This window comes from Papio anubis, chromosome 4 (genome assembly GCF_008728515.1).
Source record: "Papio anubis isolate 15944 chromosome 4, Panubis1.0, whole genome shotgun sequence".
Taxonomy (NCBI): domain Eukaryota; kingdom Metazoa; phylum Chordata; class Mammalia; order Primates; family Cercopithecidae; genus Papio; species Papio anubis.
Genome location: NC_044979.1, coordinates 15,049,776 through 15,074,428, shown reverse-complemented (window position 1 = coordinate 15,074,428; position 24,653 = coordinate 15,049,776). Strand labels below are relative to the sequence as shown.

Here is a 24,653-nt window from a genome sequence, read left to right as displayed (position 1 = left end):
CTTTGCTCAAGGAAATTCACAGAAACTGCCACTGCTATACATCTTATCGAATGACTCACAAGTTCTCCTTCACTGATTAATCCTTTTCCTCATCACTTCCTCCCCCTCCCATCTGCCCTAAGAACAAAGAGCTTGTAAACCAATAAATTGGGCCAAGCCGAGAGCTCTGGGCGGTGAGCAAGCCTCCAACAGAGCAAGCCTCCGATGATGCTCCGGTCCCCTGGACCCGCCTTTTAAACGCTTATTCTGTCTCTTTCTAACTCCATTGTCTCTGCCGGACTTGGGGTACCCTCTGGGTAGTATGGGGCTGGTTTCCCCAACACTTAATCAAGCAGAAGTCTGCAAACTTGACAGATCATTTGAAATTATCCAATCATAGAAGAATATAGAAAAAAGGAATGAAAAAGAGTAAAGAAAACCTATGAGATTTATGGAACACCATCAGGTAAACAAATATATACAGAATGGTAGTCTTGGTAGGAAAATAGAAAGAAAGAGGGAGATGACAGAAAACATATTTAAGTGAAGAATGGCTGAAAACACCCCAAATCTTGGGAAGGAAACAGACAGCTGGATTCACAAAACTCAGAGAACACTAAAATATTTTCACCCAAAGAGGACTACATGAAGACAAATTATAATCAAATTGTTAAAAGTCAAGGACAAAGAGAATTTTGAAAGCAGCAAGAGAAAAGCTATCATACTTAACAGTACATCCATAAAACTATCAACAATTTTCTTAGCAAAGGTCTTGCAAGCCTGAAGAGAGTTGGAGATGTTCCATACACTGGAGAAAAATTCCAACTAAGAGTACTACATCCCACAAGACTATTTTGTTTTGTTTTAAACGAAGAAGAGGTAAAGTCTTTCTCAGACAAATACAAACTGCGAAGTTTCATCACCACCAGATCTGCCATACAGTAAATGCCTAAAAGAGTTCTTCAAATTGAAATAAAATGTGCTACACAGCAATGAAAAAATATGTGAAAACATAGCACCAGTAAGGGCAAATATGTAGACAAATACAGAATAATGTAACACTGTAATAATGATATAGAAATTACTTTTAATTCTAATATAATAGTTAAAAGATAAAAATTTGTTAATGGATACACAATATAAAAAGAAGCAGGCCGGGCGCGGTGGCTCACGCCTGTAATCCCAGCACTTTGGGAGGCCGAGACGGGCGGATCACGAGGTCAGGAAATCAAGACCATCCTGGCTAACAAGGTGAAACCCCGTCTCTACTAAAAACACAAAAATTAGCTGGGCGTGGTGGCGGATGCCTGTAGTCCCAGCTACACGGGAGGCTGAGGCAGGAGAATGGCATGAACCCGGGAGATGGAGCTTGCAGTGAGTGGAGATCGCGCCACTGCACTCCAGCCTGGGTGACAGAGCGAGACACTGTCTCAAAAAAAATAAATAAAAAAAAAATAAAAAATAAAAAGAAGCACACTGACTACAAAGGCACAAAGTATGGGTGGGGGAAAGTAAAAATGTAGAATTTTAATATGCAATTGAAGTTAAGTTGTTAACATAAAATAGATAATTATAACTACAAGGTATTTTATATAAACCTCGAGTTATCCACAAAGAAAAAACCTATAAAAGATACACAAATATAAAGGGAACATAAAAAATGAAGAGTTAAAGCAAATCACTACAAAAATCATCAAATGACAAAGCAAGACAGCGAAAGAGGAAGAGAGTAACAAAATAACAGCAAAACAAAGAATGATTATTGCCGTATTTGCTATTATTGCAAAAGGGTCCTCAGCTATCAATAATTACTTTAAATAAAAATGGATTAAACCACCCAATAAAAAGGCAAAGAGTGGCAAATAAATTAAAAACAACAAGATCCAGAGATAATGCTGTTTATAAGATATCACTGTAAGACACACATAAGATGAAACTGAAGGGATAGAAAAGATATTTCATGCAAATAGTAACCAAAAGAAATCAGGAGTGGTTATATTTATACCCAACAAAATAGAATTTAACTAAAAAACCCTCTCTAGAGACATATAAGTCGTTATATAATAATAAAAGGGCCAACTCAACAAGAAGATAAGACAATGATAAAAATATATGTGCTCAACTTCAGAATATATAAAGTAAATACTGACAGTTCAGACAACATTAATAGCAATACAATAATAGTAGGAGACTTCAATAACTGACTTAACATAATGAATAGAACATTCAGACAAAAATGAATAAAGAGTTTGCTTGAACAACACTATAGACTAAGTAGACGTTTTCACCCAATAGCAGCAGAACACCCATTCTTCTCAAGGGACGTGCAACATTCTCCAGGATAGGTCCCGTGTTAGGTCACAAAATAAACCTTAACACATTTAAGAAGATTGAAATTATTCCAACTATCTGTTCTGACTACAAAAATTAAACTAGAGGTCTATAACAGTAAGACAACAAAAAAATTCAGAAATACATGGAAAGTAAACACATTTTGAATAATTATTGAGTCAAAGAGAGAATGAAAAGGTAATCTGAGAAGTATTTCAAGACAAATGAAAACAAAAACACAACATACCAACACTTAGAGGAATGCAATAGTAGAGGGAAATTTATAGTGATAAATACATTAAAAGAAGAAATAACTCAAATAAACAACCTAATTTTACACCTCAAGGAACTAGGAAAAGAACAAACTAAGCCCAAAGTTAGCAGAAGGAAGGAAATAATAAAGACTAGAATATAAATAAATGATATAGCAATAAAAAACAATGCAAAAATGAAATAAAACTAATTGTCAGGTGTTTTAAAAAGAAAAACACAATTGATAAGCCCTTAGCTAGACTACCTCAAAAAAGAGAGAGGATTCAAATGAATAAAATCAGAAAGGAAGGAGGAGACATTCCAACAATTCATCAGAAATGAAAAGGATGGTGGAGTTGCATTACCATCATGGTAGAAGAGAAAGCTCCTGACTCTCCCTCCACCATGGATGCACCAAGTACACTTCTATCCACAGATCAGTTTCCTCTGAGAGAAAGTCAGACACCAGTTGAGTGACTTCTGTCCACTGGACAACTGAGAAAACATTCATATTGAACAGGTAGAAAAGCTGTAGGTACACTTGAGCACGGACCCCAACCAGGCACTCTGCCATACAATCAAGAAGGAATCCCCAACACCCAGCTACTTTCTGTGCAGAGAAGGGTTTAGACTTCATATATGACACCTTAACTCTAAAGTTCTCTGTGGTTTGACTCTTAATTCACCAACTCTGTGAGCAGAGGGGACTAGACACACATGAGTCTCTCTAACCATGTGTTGATTTGATATGGGTACTCAGACATTCCAAGGGGCTTTACTCCCTGGGAACAGTGCAGAGACTGGGCTTTAAAAAATGCAGTTTTCCTTTTCTTGTTAGAAGTGGTTTACAACATACTCTTTCAGTGGCTACTTGTTGGCCTGGCTTCTAACTAACTTGCACTGGGGAGTTAAAAAGGGAGACAAATATTAACCCACTGCTGCCAACCTGAGAAGTAGATATGTACTTGCTTCCAGAGTCTTCTCTTCTGCTTCACATCAGTGATAACTCCAGGTCTATTAGTCCTTCCTGGAAGAAATGTGTGTCTGTCCACACATTGAGTGTCCCAGCTTTTATAGATTCCATCCAAGGGACTACATTCCTAGCTCTGGGAGCAAGGAGATGGTCATATGCATGTTTGTGTAGACCACAGGAAAAAAGTGGCAGTTTTATGTGGGTGCACAAGCACTTACAGGCACTTCTTTCCTCAGGAGCAGTACAGAGAAGAGGCTTGAAAAATGCAGCCCCATTTCTCCCTGGAAGGGGCTTATGATAGTCTTTCAGTGGCTACTTGCTGGCCTGGCTTCTAACTAACCTACACTGGGGAGTTAAAGAGGAACCAAATGTTATTCCTCTGGCAGTCTGAGAAGCAGTTTGGTACTTCCTACAGGTCATCCGAGGGATAACTCCAGGTCTATTGATGTCTTCTGGAAGGAGTTTGTCCATACATTGAACACCCCAACTTTTACAGTTTCTAACCAAGGGATTGCATCCTAAACCTCTTAGCTCTGGGAGAGGAAGGGACTAGGCATATATGAGTATCCCTAGATTACAAAACAGAGGTGGCTTCAAACAGGCATACAAACACTTCCGGGAGCTACGCCCCCTTGGAACAATGCAGAAAAGGAGCAGGAATGTGCCGTTTTCATTTTCTCCCCAGAAGGGGCTTATGAAACACATTTCCAGTGGCTATTTGATAGCCTCGCTTCTAAAAAAATTGTATTGAGGAAGTAACAAGAAACACTAAAATAGCCCTCCTGTGGCTGGAGCCAGAGCTTCACAGGCTTCTCTCTGGCTCCCCCACTCCCGTAATAAATCCAGACTTACACATTCTTCCTGGAAGAAGTTTGGTCTTACACTGAGTGCCACAACTTATATAGTTCTCACCTAAGGGACTGTCTTTTTAACAACCTCGCTTTGAAATTTGATGGAGCTTTGCATTTCTGAGTGACGTTAGACCACAGAAAACAAGGAAGTGGACATACATATGATGGACCTGTTTCCAGCAGCTATCTTCGCGGGATCAGAGGGTGCAGCTTGAATGTGAGTACCGGCATTTGCCGTAGATTCTGTCCTTGACTTACTGCAGAAAGAGTGGGAGATAAATGCCTGTGCTTAGCTTCACCATGAAGATAGAAAGAACTGAAACACACACCCAATAGCCCAACTTTTCCAGCTACATCTAGAGAGTTTGGCTCCTACTTTACTGGTCTTGGGCTATAACAGGATGTGGTTCATTCTAAGCCCCAGGGGTGTACCAAACACAGAGATTTAAGAAATAGCTTAAAATATCTCTCTAGATGGATTGGTATTGTACTTCTACACAAGGCCTTTGTGATATTTCTACACAAGATACTTTTGACAAGACTTGGAGAGGTAGTTATCTTATCTAATGCGTAGAAACCAACAGAGAGTCATTGAAAATGAAGAAACAAGGAAATATATTCCAAATAAAAGAACAAAATAAATCTCCAGAAACTGACAATGAATGAAGGGAAGTAAGTGATTTACTCAACAGGAAGTTCAAAATAATGGTCACAAAAATAGTCACCAAGATCAAGAGAGCAATATAAGAACAACTTGAGAATTTTAACAAAGAGATAAAAACTATTAAAAAGAATCAGACAAATCGTAGAGCTGAAGAATAGGGTAACTAAACTGAAAATTTCAGTAGAGGAGTTCAACAACAGAATAGCGCAAATAGAAGACAGGATCAGTGAACTTAAAGACAGATCATCAGAAATCATACAATCTGAGGTGGAAAAAGAAAAAAAGAGTAAAAAAGGGTGAGGATGGTTTCAGAAACTTGTGGGACACCATCAAGTGTAACAACTTTTGCATTACTGGTGATTCAGAAAGGAAGAGAGAGACAAAGAGACAGAAAACATATTTAAAAAATAATGGCAGAAAACTTTCCAAGCCTCAGGAAGAAAATAGAAATCCATATTATGGAAGCCCGCAGGATACCAAATGAATCTAAATAATGGACCAATATGGAGACATATCATAATAAAATTGTTGAGTCAAAGACAAAATGTGTTTTGAAAGCTGAAAGGAAAAAGCAGATTTTTATGTGCAAGGAAATCCCCGTATGATTATCAGTAGATTTTTCAGCAGATATGTCACAGACCAGAAGACAGTGAAATAATATATTCAAAATTCCAAAAGAAAATAATTGGCAACCCAAAATACTATACCCAGCAATATTAGCTTTCACAAATGAAGGGGTGATAATAACTTTCTCAGACAAACAAAAGCTGAGAGATTTTATTACCACTTGCTCTGCCTTATAAGAAATGCTAAAGGGAGCTCTTTGAGCTGAAAAAAAGTGGGCACTAATTAGCTACATAAAAACATATAAAAGTATAAAATTCACTGGTAAATATATGTACATTGTCAAATTGAGAACACTGTAATACTGAAATGGCAGTGGGAAAATAAAATATATCTCTATTATAATGGTTAAAAAGCAAATATATTAAAAATAAAGCTGTAATAATTTGTTAAGGATGCAGATTATTTTAAAAATTTAAATTGTCCACCAAAACACAAAATGTGAAAGGAGAAGGAGTAAAAGTGTAGAGTGTGTGTGTGAAGTCGAAATTAAGTTGTCACCACCTTAAACTAGCCAGTTATCAGTATAAGATGTTTTATGTAAGCCTCAAGGTAACCACAAAGCAAAAGCCTGTAATAGATATAGAAAATATAAAAATAAAAGGATACCACTAAAGAAAGTTATAAAATCCAAAGGAAAAAAGCAAGAAAGAAAGGAACAAATGATCTACAAAACAAAAAAAAATTATAAAAAATAATACTAGTAAGTTCTTACCTATCAATAATTACTTTGAATGTAAATGGTTTAAATTGTCTAATGAAAAGGCAGAGAGTGAGTGAATGGATTTTAAAAAGATCCAACTATATGCAGCCTACAAGAGACTCACTTCACCTTAAAGGAAACTCCTAGACTGAAAGTGAAGGTGTAAAAAAAGATATTCCAGCTGGGCACTGTGGCTCACACCTGTAATCCCAGCACTTTGGGAGGCCAAGGTAGGTGGATCACGAGACCAGGAGATTGAGACCATCCTGGCCAACATGGTGAAACTCTGTCTCTATTAAAATACAAAAAATTAGCCAGGCAAGGTGGTGCATGTCTGTAGTTCCAGCTACTCGGGAGACTGAGACAGAGGAATCTGTTGAACCCAGGAGGTGGAGATTGCAGTGAGCCAAGATAGCACCACTGCATTCCAACCTGGCAACAGAGTAAGACTGCATCTCAAAAAAAAAAAAATTATATATATATATCTATATATATATCTTCCATGCAAATGGAAACAAACAAAAAGAACAGGAGTAGCTATACTTATTTCAGACAAAATAGACTAACTTTAGGTCAAAAACTATATAAAGAAACAAAAAAGGTCATTATATAGTGGTAAAGAGATCAGTTTGTTGAGAGTATATAACAATAGTAAATATATATGCATCCAACATTGAAACACCTAAATATATGAAGCAAACATTAATAAATCTTGAGGAGACATATAGCACAACACAATAATAGTAGGAGATTTCAATAACCCACTTTCAGCGTTGGACAGATTATTCAGACAGAAAATCAAAAAGGAAACATTAGACTTGAAATGCACTTTAGATCAAATGGAACTAACAGATACACAGAACGTTCTACCCAACAACAATAGAATACACATTATTTTCAAGTGCACACAGAAGATTCTCCAGGAGAGACTGGATTGTATGTTAAGCCACAAAACAAGTCTTAACAAATTTAAGAAGATTGAAATTATATCAGGTATCTTTTCTTACCCCAATGGTATGAAGCTAGAAATAAATAACAGGAAAAGTCATGGAAAATTAACAAATATGTGGAAATAAAACAATGTGCTCCTGAATAATTATTGGGTCAAAGAATAAATTAAAGGAGAAATTAAAAAATGAGACAAATAAAAATGGAAACACAGCATACTAAAATTTATGGAATGCAGAACAAGCAATTCTAAGAGGGAAGTTTTTAGCAATAAATGCCTACATCAAAAAAAGAAAAAGAGTCAGGTGGTGATGATGTGTGCCTATCATCCTAGTCACTGTAGAGGCATGGGTGGGAGCATTGCTTGAGTCCAGGAGTTTGAGACTAGCATAAACAACATAGCAAGACTCCATTTCAAAAAGAAAAAGAAGACAGATGTCAAATAAACACTTTATTAGTCTGTTTTCACACTGCTATAAAGAACTACCTGAGACTGGGTAATTTATGAAGAAAAGAGGTTTAATTGACTCACACTTCCCCAGGCTTAACAGGAAATATGACTGGGAAGCCTCAGGGAACTTACAATCATGGCACAAGGTGAAGGGGAAGCAAGCACATCTTACCATAATAGAGCAGGAGAGAGAGAGAGAGAAGAAAGGAAGTGCCTCACACTTTCAAACAACCAGGTATCATGAGAACTCACTCACTATCATGAGAACAGCAAGGTGGGGAGTCCGGGGTTGATGATTCAATCACCTCCCATCAGGCCCCTCCCCTGACATGTGGGAATTACAATTTGAGATGAGATTTGGGTGGGGGCACAGAGCCATAGCATGTCCACAACCTAATGTTACACCTCAAGGAACTAGAAACAGAATAACAAACGAAGCCTAAAGTTAGCAGAATGAAGGAAAGAAAATAACAAAGATCAGAGCAGAAATAAATAAATAGAGAATAGAAAAGATCAATGGAACCAAGAATTGGTTTTTTGAAAGGTAAACAGCTGGGCGTGGTGGCTTATGCCTATAATCCCAGAACTTTGGGAGTCTAAGGTGGGTCAGGAGTTTGAGACCAGCCTGGCCAACATGGTGAAATCCTGTCTCTACTCAAAATACAAAAATTAGCTTGACATGGCAGCATGTGCCTATAATCTCAGCTACTTGGGAGGCTGAAGCAGGAGAGTTGCTTGAACCCAGGAGACAGAGGTTGCAGTGAACCGAGATTGCACCATGGCACTCCAGCCTGGGCGACAGAGTGAGTCTTCATCTCAAAAAACAAAAAAAACCCAAAAAATGCAAAAAACAAACAACGAATTTCCAAACCCTTCTCTAGACTAAGAAAGAAAGAGAAAAGAGTCAGATAAATAAAAGCAGGGATAAGAGTCATCACCATTAACATAGAAATACAAAGGATCATAAAAGACTACTATAAACAATGTATTCCAATGAATTGAGCAACCTAGAAGAAATGGATAAATTCCTAGAAACATATAACATAACAAGACTGAGTCATAAATAAATTGGAAATTTGAACAGGCCAATAATGAGTAAGAAGATTGAGTCATTATTAAAAGTGTCCTGTCAGAGAAAAGCCCAGGACCATATGGCTTCACAGCAGAATTCTACCAAATATTTAAGGAGAGCTTTTAACAATCCTTCTCAAGCTTATTCAAAAAATTGAAGAGGAGGAAATACTTCAAATTCCCTTTGCAAGGTGAGCATTACCCTAGTACCAAAACTAGACAAAGACAATACAAAAAAACTACAGGCCAATATCGCTAATGAACATAGATGCAAACATTCTCAAAAAATACTAGCCAATCATATTCAACAGCATATTCCAAGGATCATTCACCATGATGAAGTGGGATTTATCCTTGGGATGTATGGTTGGTTTAAAATACAGAAATCAATACATGTAATTCACCAGATTAATACAATGAAGGCTAAAAATCTTATGACCATTTCAATAGTGAGTCAGACAAAGCATTTGATAAAATTTAACATCCTCTCATGGTAAAAACTGTCAACAAATTAGGTTTAGAAGGAATGCTCCCACGCCCAGCTAATTAGCCAGGCATGGTGGCAGGCACCTGTAGTCTCAGCTACTCAGGAGGCTGAGGCAGGAGAATGGCATGAACCTGGGGGGCAGAGCTTGCAGTGAGCGGAGAGCGCGCCACTGCCCTCCAGCCTGGGCGACAGAGTGAGATTCTGTCTCAAAAAAAAAAAAAAAAAAGAGAAGGAATGCTCCTCAACACAATAAAGGCCCTATATTATAAGCCCACTACTAACGTCATACTCAACTGTGAAAAGTTGAAGGCTTTTCTTCTTATATCAGGAATAAGACATGAATGTCTTCTCTTACCATTTTTGTTCCACATGATACTGGATACCCTAACCAGATCAATTAGACTAGAGAAAAATAAAAAGCATTGAAATAGGAATGGATGTAGTGAAATTTTCTCTGTTTGCTGATGGTACAATCTTATGTATAAAAAATCCTGCAGATACCACCAAAAACTATTAAAATGGAATGAATTTAGTAAAGTTGCAGGATATGAAATTAGCTTACAAAAATCAGAAGCATTTCTATGCACTAGCAATAAACTGAAAAAGAAATTAAGAAAAAATCCTATTTATAATAGCATAAAAAATAAAATACTTACGAGTAAAGTTAACCAGGGAAGTGAAAGATCTGTATACTGAAATATAAAACACTGATGAAAGAAATTGAAGAGGACATAAATCAATGGAAAGATATCTTATGTTCATGGATTGGAAAAATAAATATTGTCAAAATATCCAAATTATCCAAAGTAATCTACAGATTTCATGTAACTCCTATGAGAATTCCAATATCACTCTTCACAGAAATAGAAATAAAATCCTGAAATTCATGTGGAATCACAAAGGACCCTGAATAACTAAAGCCATCCTGACTGAAAAGAACACAGCTGTATGTATCACACTACTGGATTTCAAAATATATTACAAAATGATAGCAATCAAAACAGCATGGTTCTGGCAAAAAAAAAAAAAACAGACACATTGACCAATGGAGTAGGATTGAAAGCCCGTATATAAAACTACACATCTGTGGTCAATTGATTTTTGATAAAGTGACAAGAATACACAGTGGGGAAAAGATAGTCTCCTCAATAAATGAGGTTGGGAAAACTGGGTATCCACATGCAGAAGAATGAAATTTGATCCTCTTCTTACACCATATGTAAAGTTTTTTGTTTTTTTTTAATTTTTTAAATTAATTAATTTATTTTTTTTTGAGACTGAGTCTTGCTCTGTCGCCCAGGCTGGAGTGCAGTGGCCGGATCTCAGCTCACTGCAAGCTCCGCCTCCTGGGTTCATGCCCTTCTCCTGCCTCAGCCTCCCGAGTAGCTGGGATTACAGGCACCCGCCACCTCGCCCGGCTAGCTTTTGTATTTTTTTTAGTAGAGACGGGGTTTCACGGGGTTAGCCAGGATGGTCTCAATCTCCTGACCTCGTGATCCGCCCATCTTGGCCTTCCAAAGTGCTGGGATTACAGGCTTGAGCCACCGCGCCTGGCTTATGTAAAGTTAAATCAAAATATATTAAATATTTAAATGCAAGACCTGAAATCATAGAACTCTTAGAAGGACACATAGGAAAAGAGCTTCTTGACACTGGTTTGGGTAATGATTTATAGAAAATTACACCAAAAGCACAGGCAAGAATTCAGCTAAATAAAAATAGACAAATGGGATTGCATCAAAATAGAAAGCTGCAAAGCAAAGAAAACAACCAGCAGAATGGAAATTGGGAGAATTCCATTCTCTCAAATTCATAAACCACATATGTAATAAGTGTTAATTTCCAAAATATATAAGGAACTTTGGCTGGGTGCCCTGGCTCACACCTGTAATCTCGGCATTTGAGGATGCCAAGGCAGAAAGATTGCATGAGCCCAGTAGTTTGAGACTAGCCTGGGCAACATAGTGAAACTCTGTCTGTACAAAAAATAAAAAAAATCTGACTGGGTGTGGCAGTGCATGCCTGTAGTCCCAGCTACCTAGAAGGCTGAGGTGGGAAGATTGGATCATCCTTCCTACCTTGAGGCTCCAGTGAGCTGTAATGGTGCTACTGCACTCCAGCCTGGGTGACATAGTGAGACCCCATCTGAAAAAATAAATAAATAAATAAAACAAATAAAAATATAAGGAACTTATTCAACTATATTGCAAAAACAAACAAAAAACCCAAATAACCTGATTTTAAAATGGGCAAAGGACCTGAATAACATCTCTCAAAAGAATACAAAAATTGTATGAAAACATGTTTAATATCACAAATCAACTGAGAAATGCAAATCAAAACCACAATGAGATATCACCTTACATGTGTTAGAATGGCTGTTACCAAAAAGATGAAGGATAACAAGTGTTGGCACAAATACAGAAAAAAGCAACTCTTTCACTCTGTTGACAGGAATATAAATTATGGAAAACAGTGTAAAGATTTCTCAGAAAATTAAAAACAGACCTACCTTATGTTCCAGTAATTCCACTTTTAGGTGTATATTCAAAGGAAATGAAATTAGTATCCTGAAGAGATATCTGCACTCCCACGTTCATTGAAAATTATTCACAATAGCCAAGACATGGAAACAATCTAAAAGCCCATTAACAGATGAATGAACAAAGAAAATGTGGTGTGCATACACAATGGAATATGATTCAGTCTTAGAAAAGGTGATTCTGCCATTTGCAACAACATAGACAGAACTGGAGGACATTATGCTGTGTGAAATACTCCAGACAGAAATACATGTATTGTATGATCTCACTTACTTGTGGAATCTAAAAAAACAAACCCACAGAAGTAGAGAGTAGATTGGTGGTTGCCAGGGTTGGGGAAGGAGAAATGGGGAGATATTGATCAAGGGGTATGAAGTTTCAGTTATGCTAAGTGAACATGCTTTGGAAACCTAATGTATGGTAGTATGAGTATAGTAAACAATACGGCACTGTATACTTGAACTTTCATCAGAGGGTAGATCTTAAGTGTTCTCACTATACATGAAAAAACTGAAAACAGAAAGTATGTGAGGTGGTAGATATATTTTAAAAGGAAATATTTTTACTTTCCACATGGTCTTATAGGGACCTCTTTTTGATGTTGGTGTTAGACTCACATATGCCTTGGGTACCTTGGGGTGGCAGACAGACTGTAAAATGGCCCTGCCTGTCCCTCAACCCTGGTATTGGGCCTTTGTGTAACCTCCTTCTTCTGAGTGTTGTTGGTGACTGTGACTTGCTTCTAGCCAATAGAATATGGCAAAGGTGGTAGACTGTCACTCCAACTATTGTGTTATGTTATTTAAGACCCCATCTTGTTAGCAGACTCCCTTTAAAGACTGCTGACTTGACGTGAGTGGCCATGCTGAAACAGCTCACTTGGTAGAGACTGTGAGAGGCCTCTAGGACCAGAGAGCAGCCTCCCACCAACACCCAGCAAGAAACAGGGGCTCTCAGTCCTGCTTCAGAAGGCCCCTCAACCACAGGATAAGGAATTCTCTCACTGGAAATACAAAACCCGCTTAAACCATTATCATTTACGTCTCAGGATTCATGGAGGATCTAAATAGAGATTTGGATGGAGAGGTAGAAGAGGTATTTGATTTTGAAGGGATTTGTGCGCAAAGGCAGCAAGGTAAGTGTGGATGTGTAACAGGGAAGTGCTGACACAGAATTCTTTGGTGTCACTATTTTTCCTAGGTATCTCCTATACTTGTCTCCATATTTAAAGTCTTGAGAATGTTCTGATGGGAAGAGGAGCGTTCATATGGCCTGAGGATAGAACAGAACCCAGACAAATCATAGACATTGATGCTAACCATGGCAGCATGCAGGCAAAACCGGACAAGGCAAATTAGAGTAGTTTGCAGGCCTAGTGGTAACTGACACTAGGAGAAATTTGCATCCTGTCTGAGCCAAAAACACACCTCTCCTCTTTAGCCTGAGCATCCTCCTCTTTAAGTGAGCTCTGGTTCAGATGCAGAGCCTGACCACTCTTTAGCACTCCTAGGAAAGACTAAAAGCAGGACTGTGGCTAGGGGTGGGGAGGAGGCCAGGGACCAAGGCACTCAAGTGGGGACTGCAGGAGGGGTCAGAATGCAAGCAGCACTGAGGGCCTTCTTCATGTTGCTCTTTAGCCTGCTGAGTCTTCTGGGGATTGCAGCGAATGGCTTCATTGTGCTGGTGCTGGGCAGGGAGTGGCTTCGATATGGCAGGCTGCTACCCTTGGACATGATCCTCCTTAGCTTGGGTGCCTTCCGCTTCTACCTGCAGTTGGTTGGGATGGGGCACAACTTCTATCACTCTGCCCATGTGGTCGAGCGCTCTGGGGTTCTCACTCAACAGTTCTTCCATCTACACTGGCACTTCCTGAACTCAGTCACCTTCTGGTTTTGCAGCTGGCTCAGCGTCCTGTTCTGTGTGAAGATCGCTAACATCACCCACCCCACCTTCCTGTGGCTGAAGTGGAGGTTCCCAGGGTGGGTGCCCTGGCTCCTGTTGGGCTCTGTCCTGATCTCCTTCATCATAGCCCTTCTGTTGTTTTGGGTGAACTACTCTGCATATCAACAATTTTTAATTAGAACATTTTCTGGGAACATGACCTACGAGTGGAATGCAATGACAGAAATTTACTATTTCCCGTTCGCGCAACTGGTCATCTGGTCAATTCCTTGTTCGGTTTTTCTGGTCTCAATTATGCTGCTCATTAATTCTCTGAGGAGGCATACTTGGAGAATGCAGCACAACAGCCACAGCCTGCAGGACCCCAGCACCCAGGCTCACACCAGAGCTCTGAAGTTCCTCATCTCCTTCCTCATTCTTTATGTTCTGTCCTTTCTGTCCCTGATCATTGATGGCACAAAATTTATCTCCATGCAGAACGACTTTTACTGGCCATGGCAAATTGCAGTCTACCTGAGCGTGTCTGTCCATCCCTTCATTCTCATCTTCAACAACCTCAAGCTTCAAAGTGTGTTCTGGCAACTCCTGCTGTTGGCAAGGGGCTTCTGGGTGGCCTAGATGGCATGGTCTCCTTATCTAGACCCCCGGAAAAGAAAGGTGAGGATGGCAGAGCTGTGGCCCACCGACATGGAGGTGTTTTCATAGGTAGATGAATACTGGGTCGTGCTATAGGGTTCCTCCTCTGGGAAGCGGAGGAGACAAGGAAATCTGGGAACTCTCAGCATGCTTCCCTTCTGTGGAATATTATTAAGATGCAATCCCATGGATTCCAGAGAGCCAGTCTTGCTCAGAAGTTCAGAAGATGTTAATACCATGCCATGCTATCTTTTTATGTTTGTACCCCTTTGTTATGTGGAAGGCTTCGGTTAAAAGTGTTGATTAACTGTGCCATTCCATCTCCACTGCCTTTCAGAAAGTTAAGAGCAAGTATTTGTCTCTATGGCTGAACTGAGATGTGGATAGGGAAGCGACAGCCTTCTTGAGGACAAATGTCATGGTTACTATGAGAGTCCCAAGGGACAGGCAGTTGTGGCAGGCAGTGGCCTGGGCTGTGAGTTCTGATTGCCCTTTACTGCACGAAGATACTTTGTCTCCACACAAACTGGGATAATCTGGTTTTAATTTTATTAAGTGTACTGGAAGATTTCTTTACACCACCCGGTCTCTTTTCTCATTAACATTTCTGACTTCAATTTTCTCTTCTCTGAAGTCTGAGTAGTAGCCAGACTTTTTTCTTGTTTATCATTCCTTTAGAGAAAAGACACATTGTGACTTTCTTTTCTTCCTTAAGCATGTGTCACAGAGTCACATCTGCATGGAATAAACATGTACTTTTCAATCTGAAAAACAGACTCAGGAATTTCATTAGACTGGGAGTGGTGACGTCTGTAATTCCAACACTTTGGGAGGCTGAGGCAGGCAGACTGCTCAAGCTCAGGAGTTCAAGAGCAGCCTGGGCAAGATAGTGAGACCTCCTCTCTACTAAAAATTCAAAAAAAAAAAAAAAAAAAAGATCAGCCAGGTGTGGTGGTGTGCACCTGTGGTCCTAGATACTGGTGAGTCTGAGGTGGGAGGATCACTTGAGCCCAGGAGATAGAGGCTGCAGTGAGCTGTGATCGCAACAATGTACTCCAGCCTGGGTAACAGAGTGAGACCCTGTCTTAAAAAAGATCATTAGTTTGTATCTAAAAACTACTTAAATGTCGTTTTAAAAGGAACCACCCTGTTCAAAATTTTACGTTTAAATACTGTTTTAAAATAACTTGCTCCAATTACTATGCAAATGATTTTAGAAATAATTTTGGAAAAAATTTATTTACAGATGAGTGCCTCTAAGATAGCTTAAACGTTTTTGCTAAAGGACATCAATGTGCAAATTTCAGAGACTAGCTTGCAGCTGAATTCCTGTTAGAAAGAAATTGTAATTTCCTCTAACAGTGAAGGTTTCCTTATTGATTAGGGGATGCACCGATGAGTGGATGAATACTCATGAACAGTAATCTTTGGGCACATGGCTCTACATTTTTAATTTAAGCATTTAGTTTTAAAAATAGGTAATATATTTTCATGGCTGAAAATTCAAAACCTATTGAAGAGTATGTATAGAAAATCTCCTTCCTATCTGTTCCATCCTGAGGCATTCTTACCAGTTTTATGTCTATCCTTGCAGAGATATTTTATTCTATACCGAAAGCCACTAATGCTTAATGAACCAGTCAACTAACTTATGCACTGGTATATTCTATACTAGTACCTAACTAGCTACCAGTCAAATAACTTATAATGTCTCCATCTTTCCACACAATGGTTGCAGAATACACACATTGCCTTGCTCCTTGCTCTTTTCACCTTATAACGTATCTTGGAGAGCTATGTATGTGGACATGCATAGTATTTCCTCACTTTAAAAATTTTGCACTGACATACCACAATTTCTTTAACTAGCCCTGTGTTTGTGGTCATTTAGGTTACTTCCTGTTTTTTGTTGTTATAATAATGCTCTAATGAATAATCTTCTGCATATGTAGTTTCGCATGTGTGCAAAATAACTATAGGATAAGTCTCATGAAATGGAATTACTGAGTTAAATGGAACGTGCATTTCTAATTTTGACAGATATCACCCTTTATTGGTTTGCATCAATTTACTTTTCCACCAGCAATTTATTAGAGAACTTTTTTCACACTTTTAGTTTTTTGCTAATCTGTTAGGCTAAAAAAAAAACATATTAGCTGTCATTTGCATGACTCTTACTATGAGTGAGTGTTTATAATTATTTAATATGTTTAGAGCCATTTATGTTTATTTCCTGTGGACAGTCTGTATCTTTTTTGGATTTGATTTTGGCCTTTTTCTTATTGGTTTTGAGGAACCCTTTATATCCTAGAGGAATTCGCTGTTTATTTGTGATATAAGCAGCAAAGCAATTCCCTACTCCCAGTGTTTTTTATTTCATTTTTTTCTTAATTCTAATGTTAGTTTTAAAAGTTCTTTTATTTTGAAATAATGATAGACTCACATGAAGTTGCAAAAATAGCATAAATCTTCATCCAGCTTCCCCCAGTGGTGACATCTTATATAGCTGTAGTGTAACAAAACTAGAAAATTGACATTGCTACATTACTGTTAGTCTACAGACCTTATTCAATTTTCACTACTTTAAAAACTTACATTTGTGTGCTTGTGTGTGTAGTTCTGTGCAATTTTATCCTATTTAGAGACTTGTGTAATTACAATCAAGATACAGAACCATTCCATCAACATAAAAGAACTCCTTCATGCTTTGCATTTGTACCTACTTCCTTTGCCATGTAATGTGGTTTGGCTCTGTGTCCCCACCCAAATTTCATCTCAAATTGTAATCCCCACGCATTGAGAGAGGGACCTGGTGGAATGTGATTGAATCATGGGGGTTGTGTCTCCCGTGATATTCTCATGATAGTGAGTGAATTCTCACAAGATCTGATGGTTTAAAACTGTGGTACTTCCTTCTTTGCTCTCTCTCTCTTGTTGTCATGTGAAGAAGGTACTTTCCTCCCCTTCACCTTCTGCCATGACTGTAAGTTTCCTGAGGCTTCCCAGCCATATGGAACTGTGAGTCAATTAAACCTCTTTCCTTTATAAATTACCCAGTCTCAGGTAGTTCTTTATAGCAGTGTGAAGATGGACTAATACAGGTAATTGGTACCAGGAGTGGAGTACTGCTCTAAAGATAACCTGAAGATTTGGAAGCGACTTTGGAGCTGTGTAGCAGGCAGAGGCTGGGACAGTTTGGAGGGCTCAGAAGAAGACAGGAAGATGTGGGAGAGTTTAGAACATCCTAGAAGCTTGTTGAATGGTTTTAACCAAAATGCTAATGGTGATATGGACAATGAAGTCCAGGCTGACATTGTCTCAGATGGAGATGAGGAAATTCTTGGGAATTGGAGTAAAGGTCACTCATGCTATGCTTTAGCAAAGAGAGTGGTGGTATTTTGGCCCTGCCCTAGAGATCTGTGGAACTTTGAACTTGAGGGAGATAATTTAGGGTATATGCTGGAAGAAATTTCTAAGCAGCAAAGCATTCAAGAGGTGACCTGGTTGATTCTGAAAGCATTTCGTCATATGCATTCATGGAAATTATCTTAAACTGAAACTTTTATTTAAAAGGGAAACACAGCAAAAATGTTTGGAAAATTTGCAGCCTGATCATGAGGTAGAAAAGAAAAATCCATTTTCTGGGAGAAATTCAAGCTGGCTGCACAAATTTGCATAAGTAATGAGGAGCTGAATGTTAATAGCCAAAACAATAGGGAAAATGTCTCCAGGGCATGTTAGAGATTTTTGTGGCAGCCCTTTCCATCACAAGCCTGGAGGCCTAGGAGGATGATATGGTTTCATGGGCCAGCCCTAGGGCCCTGCTGCTGCTCTGTGCGGCCTCAGGACTTGGTGCCCCACATCCCAACTGCCCCAGTTCCAGCCATGGCTAAAAGAGGCCAAGGTACAGCTTAGACTGTTACTTCAGAACCTGCAAGCCCCAACCCTTGGCAGCTTCCACATGGCATTGGGTCTGTAGGTGCACAGAAAGCAAGAATTGAGGATTGAGAACCTTTGCCTAGATTTCAGAGGATGTATGAAAATAACTGGATGTCCAGGCATAGGTCTGCTGCATGGGCAGAGCCCTCATGGAGGCTGCATGCCGAGCCCTCTACTAGGGCAGTGCAAAGGGAAAATGTGGGGTTGCAGTCCCCAAAGAGAGTCCCCACTGGGCCACTGCCTAGTGGAGCTGTGACAAGAGGGCCACTGTCCTCCAGACTCCAGAATGGTAGATCCAACAACAGCTTGTGCTATGGGCCTGGAAAAGCTATAGGCACCTGATGCCAGCCCATGAAATCAGCCACAGGGCCTGTACCCTGCAGAGCCACAGAGGTAGATCTGCCCAAGGCTATGGGAGCCTACCACTTGCATCAGCATGCCCTGGATGTGAGACATGGAGTCAAAGAAAATCATTTTGGAATTTTAAGATTTAATGACTGCCTGCTGTGCTTTGGACTTGCATGGGGCCTGTGGCTCCTTTGTTTTGGAAAATTTCACCCGTTTGGAATGGGAACATTTACCCAATGCCTGTACCTACTCTGTATCTTGGAAGTAACTCACTTGTTTTTGAATTTACAGGCTCATAGGCAGAAGGGACTTGCCTTGTCTCAGATGAGACTTTGGACTTGGACTTTTGAGTTAATGCTATAATGAGTTAAGACTCTGGGGGACTGTTGCAAAGGTGTGGTTGGTTTTGAAATGTGAAAGGGACATGAGATTTGGGAAGGGCCAGAGGTGGAATGATATGGTTTGGCTCTGTGTTCCCACCCAAATCTCATCTCAAATTGTAATCCCCATATGTCAAAGGAGGGACCTGGTGGGAGGTGATTGAATCATGAGGGTGATTTCCCCATGGTGATATCATTATAGTGAGTGAGTTCTCATAAGATATGATGGTTTAAAAGTGTTGCACTTCCTCGTTCACTCACTCTGTCTTTCCTGCCACCATGTGAAGCAGGTACTTGCTTTCCCTTCACCTTCTGCCATGATTGTATAAGTTTCCTGAGGCCTCCCAGCCATGTGGAACTGTGAGTCAATTAAACCCCTTTCCTTTATAAATTACCCAGTGTTAGGTAGTTCTTTATAGTAGTGTGAAAATAGACTAATACACCATCTGTATTTTTGTTTGTTTTTACTTTTACAGTAATGGCTTGTGATATACAGAAATTTTTGCTGATTTCATCCAAAAAAGTTTAATGACTTCTGGGATTTTGCCTCATAATTAGCAGGCAATCCTCATGTTCTTATCATAAATATTCTCTTTTATTTTCTTCTTGTACTTTTACATTTTCATTCTTACACTTAAATATTTTAAATCCCGATAAAAGGTATATTTTTTGATAAATTTTATTTTTTCAGATTATTAACTTGTTGTCTTAATGCTATTTATTGAAATTTTTTCTCCACAGATCTAAAGTGCTACTTTTTATGATTTATTAAATTATTGTGTATTTTAGCTTATTTCTAGACTGTCCATTCTGTTTCACTGCCTTGGTGTAAGCATGTGCTTTGACTATAGCATTTGAATTGTTTTAGGTTTAAAATATGTTTTAAATATCTGGTAAACTAGTCCTTCTTCATAAATCTTTTTCAGAAATTTTTTGATTATTATTTCTAGAATAATTTTGTGTGGTCTCAAAAATAAATTTCTTTTAAAAAATTAATTGGGATCCTGTTAAACGTGCAATTTAACATAAGGAGATGTATATCTCCATTACTTTGGCTCTTCCTATGTAAGAATTGGTCTGCCTTTCCATTTTTTCAGATTTCTTTTTTTATTACTTTCAGTAGGTTTTAATTCTTTAAAAATGTAGATCTTGTAATATGTATCCTTATAGGTATACATCATGCCTTAGTTTCCTGATATGTTAAGTGGAGTAGCAGCTGTGAGGATGAAATAAATAATATATGTACATGACACATAAGTAGTACTCATTATAGCTTTTTAATAGTAATTACTACTGAAAATTATTATTATTTTCCATATCTGCATCAGTATGAAGGGAGCAAAGAAACCACAGTTAGGCAATAGCTTTTCTAGTTATTCTAGACTAGGCTAGCAAAGACTAGTTATTCTTTTACTTTTTCTTTCTCTGATATATTTTTTCCCCAATTTTTTCAGCATTTTCCAGTTTTTTTCAGTTGTCAAACAAGGCAAATATACTGTATATGACTGAGATAAACAAAAACCACTCATGATGGATGAGTAATCACTGGGCAGGAGTTCTGACACTGAAATCAACCTGCAGCTCAGTAGAGGTTTACTTGAGGGTGTGGTTCTAAGAGAGTAATTCACTTAAGTCATATTTTTATTTAATTTATTTATTTATTTATTTATTTATTTATTTATTTATTTATTTATTGAGACGGAGTCTCGCTCTGTTGCCCAGGCTGGAGTGCAGTGGCTGGATCTCAGCTCACTGCAAGCTCTGCCTCCCGGGTTTACGCCATTCTCCTGCCTCAGCCTCCCGAGTAGCTGGGACTACAGGCGCCCGCCACCTCTCCCAGCTAGTTTATTTTTTATTTTTTTATTTTTTAGTAGAGACGGGGTTTCACCATGTTAGCCAGGATGGTCTCGATCTCTTGACCTCGTGATCCGCCGGTCTCGGCCTCCCAAAGTGCTGGGATTACAGGCTTGAGCCACCGCACCCGGCCGTCACATTTTTATATCAGCTGATGGATGTGAGAGAAAATAGCCAAGGTTTTTTTTTTTTTTTTTTTTTTTTCTTTGGAGGAAGGGTAAAGGAAGAAATTATAGGAATATTATGAGAGTTATTAAATTTCACCTAGCTATTATCTTTAAACTTTATTCTCTATCATGTTTTGTGAGGTTGCTATATTGAACGGTTATATTTAGGAAAGAAATGAAAAGACTAAAAATGCATTGGAAATCACATTAGATCAATGGTAAATCAGGTTTACTGATGGACCCTGACCATGGGCTAGAAGCTCCACTGCCCTCTTCTGGTAGAGTTGCCTAATGGCAAGTCCAGTCCCTGGGTGTCTGGAAAGCTTATCTAAAACACCTGTCTTATCAATCAACACCAAATATCACAGTTGACTACTAAAGGTTTTCAAAAAGACATTTTATAGGATATGAACAGACACTTCTCAAAAGAAGACATTCATACAGCCAACAGACACATGAAAAAATGCTCATCATCACTTGCTATCAGAGAAATGCAAATCAAAACCACAATGAGATACCATGTCACACCAGTTAGAATGGCAGTCATTAAAAAATCAGGAAACAACAGGTGCTGGAGAGGATGTGGAGAAATAGGAACACTTTTACACTGTTGGTGGGATTGTAAACTAGTTCAACCATTATGGAAAACAGTATGGCAATTCCTCAAGGATCTAGAACTAGATGTACCATATGACCCAGCTATCCCATTACTGGGTATATACCCAAAGGATTATAAGTCATGCTGCTTTAAAGACACATGCACACGTATGTTTATTGTGGCACTATTCACAATAGCAAAGACTTGGAATCAACCCAAATGTCCATCAGTGACAGACTGGATTAAGAAAATGTGGCACATATACACCATGGAATACTATGCAGCTATAAAAAAGGATGAGTTTGTGTCCTTTGTAGGGACATGGATGCAGCTGTAAACCATCATTCTTACCAAACTATTGCAAGAACAGAAAACCAAATACTGCATGTTCTCACTCATAGGTGGGAATTGAACAATGAGATCACTTGGACACAGGAAGGGGAACATCACACAACGGGTCCTATTGTGGGGAGGGGGTAGGGGGGAGGGATAGCATTAGGAGATATACCTAATGTAAATGACGAGTTAATGGGTGCAGCATACCACCATGGCACATGTATACATATGTAACAAACCTGCACGTTGTACACATGTACCCTAGAACTTAAAGTATAATAATAAAAAAATTTTATAAAATGTAAAAAAACATATTCATACAGACCAGTTTGTAAATCAGAAGGTGTTCACCACAGATTGTTTGAGAACGGATTAAGTTAACAATACATTTAAAAAAGAATTTCGATAGGGTTTTGGGGAACAGGCAGTGTTTGGTTACATGGATAAATTCTTCAGTGGTGATTTCTGAGATTGCGGTGCACCCATCACCCAAGCAGTGTACACTGTACCCAATGTGTAGTCTTTTATCCCTCGCCTCCCTCCCACCCTTCCCCTTAAGTCCCCAAAGTCTGTTATCTCATTCTTATGTTTTTGCATTCTTATAGTTTAGCTCCCACTTATAAGTGAAAACATACAATATTTGATTTTCCATTCTTGAGTTACTTCACTTAGAATAATGCTCTCCAACTCCATCCAGGCTGCTGCTGGAGTTTTGAGTGATTATGTGAGGGCAATTCTCTATGCTGGAAACAAAGCGGTGACCATCACAGGCACAGCCTCGACCCTGCTGGAGTTTGCAGTCTTGTGGGGAGTCAGGGATGACGCATCTAGTCATACCGGTAAGCCTATTGTTACAAACTGGGAAAAGTGTATGAAGGGTAAACACCGAGGTCTATCAGTGTGTATAACAGGAAGCAATGGCGTTATTTGGCAGAATCTTGGAGTGAGGACAAAAGAGTCAGATTCCCTTAGGAAGTGGTGAAACTGTAGATAAAGTAACATTTTAAAACATAATTTCCGTAATCCGTATGCTGAAACCTATGAATAGCTCTAGGCCAAGAATCCCTGCTCTCTGTAGTGGCATTTTTTGGTCCTGTGATTTATGTGGAACCAAGTACGCTATGTGGGGAGATTTTGCTTTGGATAGAAGAGGTTGGGTTGATGCTCTCCTGCTCTCCTGGAGGAGCAGCGGGGTCCTGCTGTCAGGGAGCCCCTACATGTGAGTTCCCAGGCATGTTCAGAGCGGCCACGGGATGCCGTTTTGTCATACCCATTTGCTTTCTGCCTCGTCTCTAAGATTCTAGAGCCAGTCTCCTAATTCTACTTCCTACTCCCTTCCTTCCCTTCCTTTATTCTTCAGAGGACTGAGCCATTACTCACTGTGTGAACTTGGACCCCGAGTTTTGCTCTCAGGGGTATCATGCATTGATTTATTCTTCATTTAAAAAGAAAAAAAGATTTGAAGGCTTTCCCAGGCTAGTGCCTTTGGTGAGGTTTAGACTTTGTTTTATGATTCAATATCAGAAAAGCCAACTCAGAGTCCCTCCCTAACCAGGATGGGACCTGTCCAACCAGGAGTTTGCCTTTTGAGATGTGGCAAGAGATCAGACATGGGTTGATATCACAGATGACACTTACAGAACACACCAAGTAAACTCTGTTTATTTTTGAGGAGTTTTCAGAGTGTTACTCAGATGGCATGGCATCCTCTTGCCTTTAAAACAACAGCAACAAAAAATGAAACAGGAAAGTAAAAGGCACTTTGTCTACAGTTACACCCTTTGTCCAATTCTCAACCTCAATATCTGTTCATTCATTTTTACTTCTAACATTTCTCCATGTTCTAAATAACTTCCCTTGTAGATACTCTGGCTTCCAGCTCTTTAGGCTTTGAACCCTACCTTAAGCTCTGCCTGGTCTACAAAGTCTGCCTTAATTACGGAAAGCTGCATTATAAATAGTTGATTCCCTTACTCCTCCCACTTAAGCATGAATTAGTTAATTTTTGTCTCAATTAGTCTAATAGGTCTGGTAGAGAGAAAGAGGATAGCTTCTAGAACACTGTATTCAATGTGCTATTCCCCGTATAAAAAACCCTGCTCTCTTGCCATTGTAGCTTCCTTGACTTTGTTTTCAAAGCCCTCTTTCCAGACAGCTCATTTTCATAATGCCTCAAAATAAAATCTTTGTTCTAACCAAACTGGTTTGCTTACTCTTCCCCAAATATACTTTCCTTTTTTTTCCACCTCCTCCTGGATTATGTCATTCCCCCATTTACCAGGAATGAATTATTTCTTTCTACTCTCTCACCTATCCAAATTTTATCAATTTTAAAGACCCAATTTAATTTTTTTCTTCCCCTTTAATTCCTTTGCAAACCATATTGATTTCTCCCCTCTGTAGGATAATTCTGTGAATTCAATAGGGCTTCTAATCTGTTTTATATTTAGAGATTAATCAAATTTTGCAAACACTGTGCTGTTCTGCGTTGTTGGAGTATGTCATAATTTTTTTTTTTTTAGTTTTTGGTATTTATCTCTTATTTTTCCAAATAATCTCTTGGTTGTGGGGAAGGATCTCCTATTAGATGTCTTGTGTCTCTTGCAGCACCTGTCA

General features: G+C 38.9%; 1 protein-coding gene and 1 non-coding gene across 4 annotated transcripts in view; both read left to right on the top strand.

Annotated features, from left to right (window-relative positions):
* The window catches only part of LOC103883311, a 90,311-nt gene that overhangs the window by 11,845 nt on the left and 53,813 nt on the right, over positions 1 to 24,653 (top strand). For 2 of the 3 annotated variants that reach the window (XR_002521212.2, XR_002521211.2), the window contains exon 3: positions 22,735 to 22,876. The exons of the other annotated variant lie outside the window; for it this stretch is intronic. This is a non-coding gene — a transcript (uncharacterized LOC103883311). The remainder of the gene's footprint in view (positions 1 to 22,734; positions 22,877 to 24,653) is intronic. 3 annotated transcript variants of the gene reach the window in all.
* On the top strand, positions 12,024 to 15,316 carry TAS2R41 (taste 2 receptor member 41). Its single transcript, XM_021936360.2, has one exon. The coding sequence runs from the start codon at positions 13,474 to 13,476 to the stop codon at positions 14,395 to 14,397; it is 924 nt and encodes a 307-aa protein (XP_021792052.1). The 5' UTR covers positions 12,024 to 13,473; the 3' UTR covers positions 14,398 to 15,316.

What these genes read in the sequence shown, in the direction of transcription:
- TAS2R41 (XM_021936360.2), top strand. Translation starts at nt 13,474, where the DNA reads ATGCAAGCAGCACTGAGGGCCTTCTTCATGTTGCTCTTTAGCCTGCTG.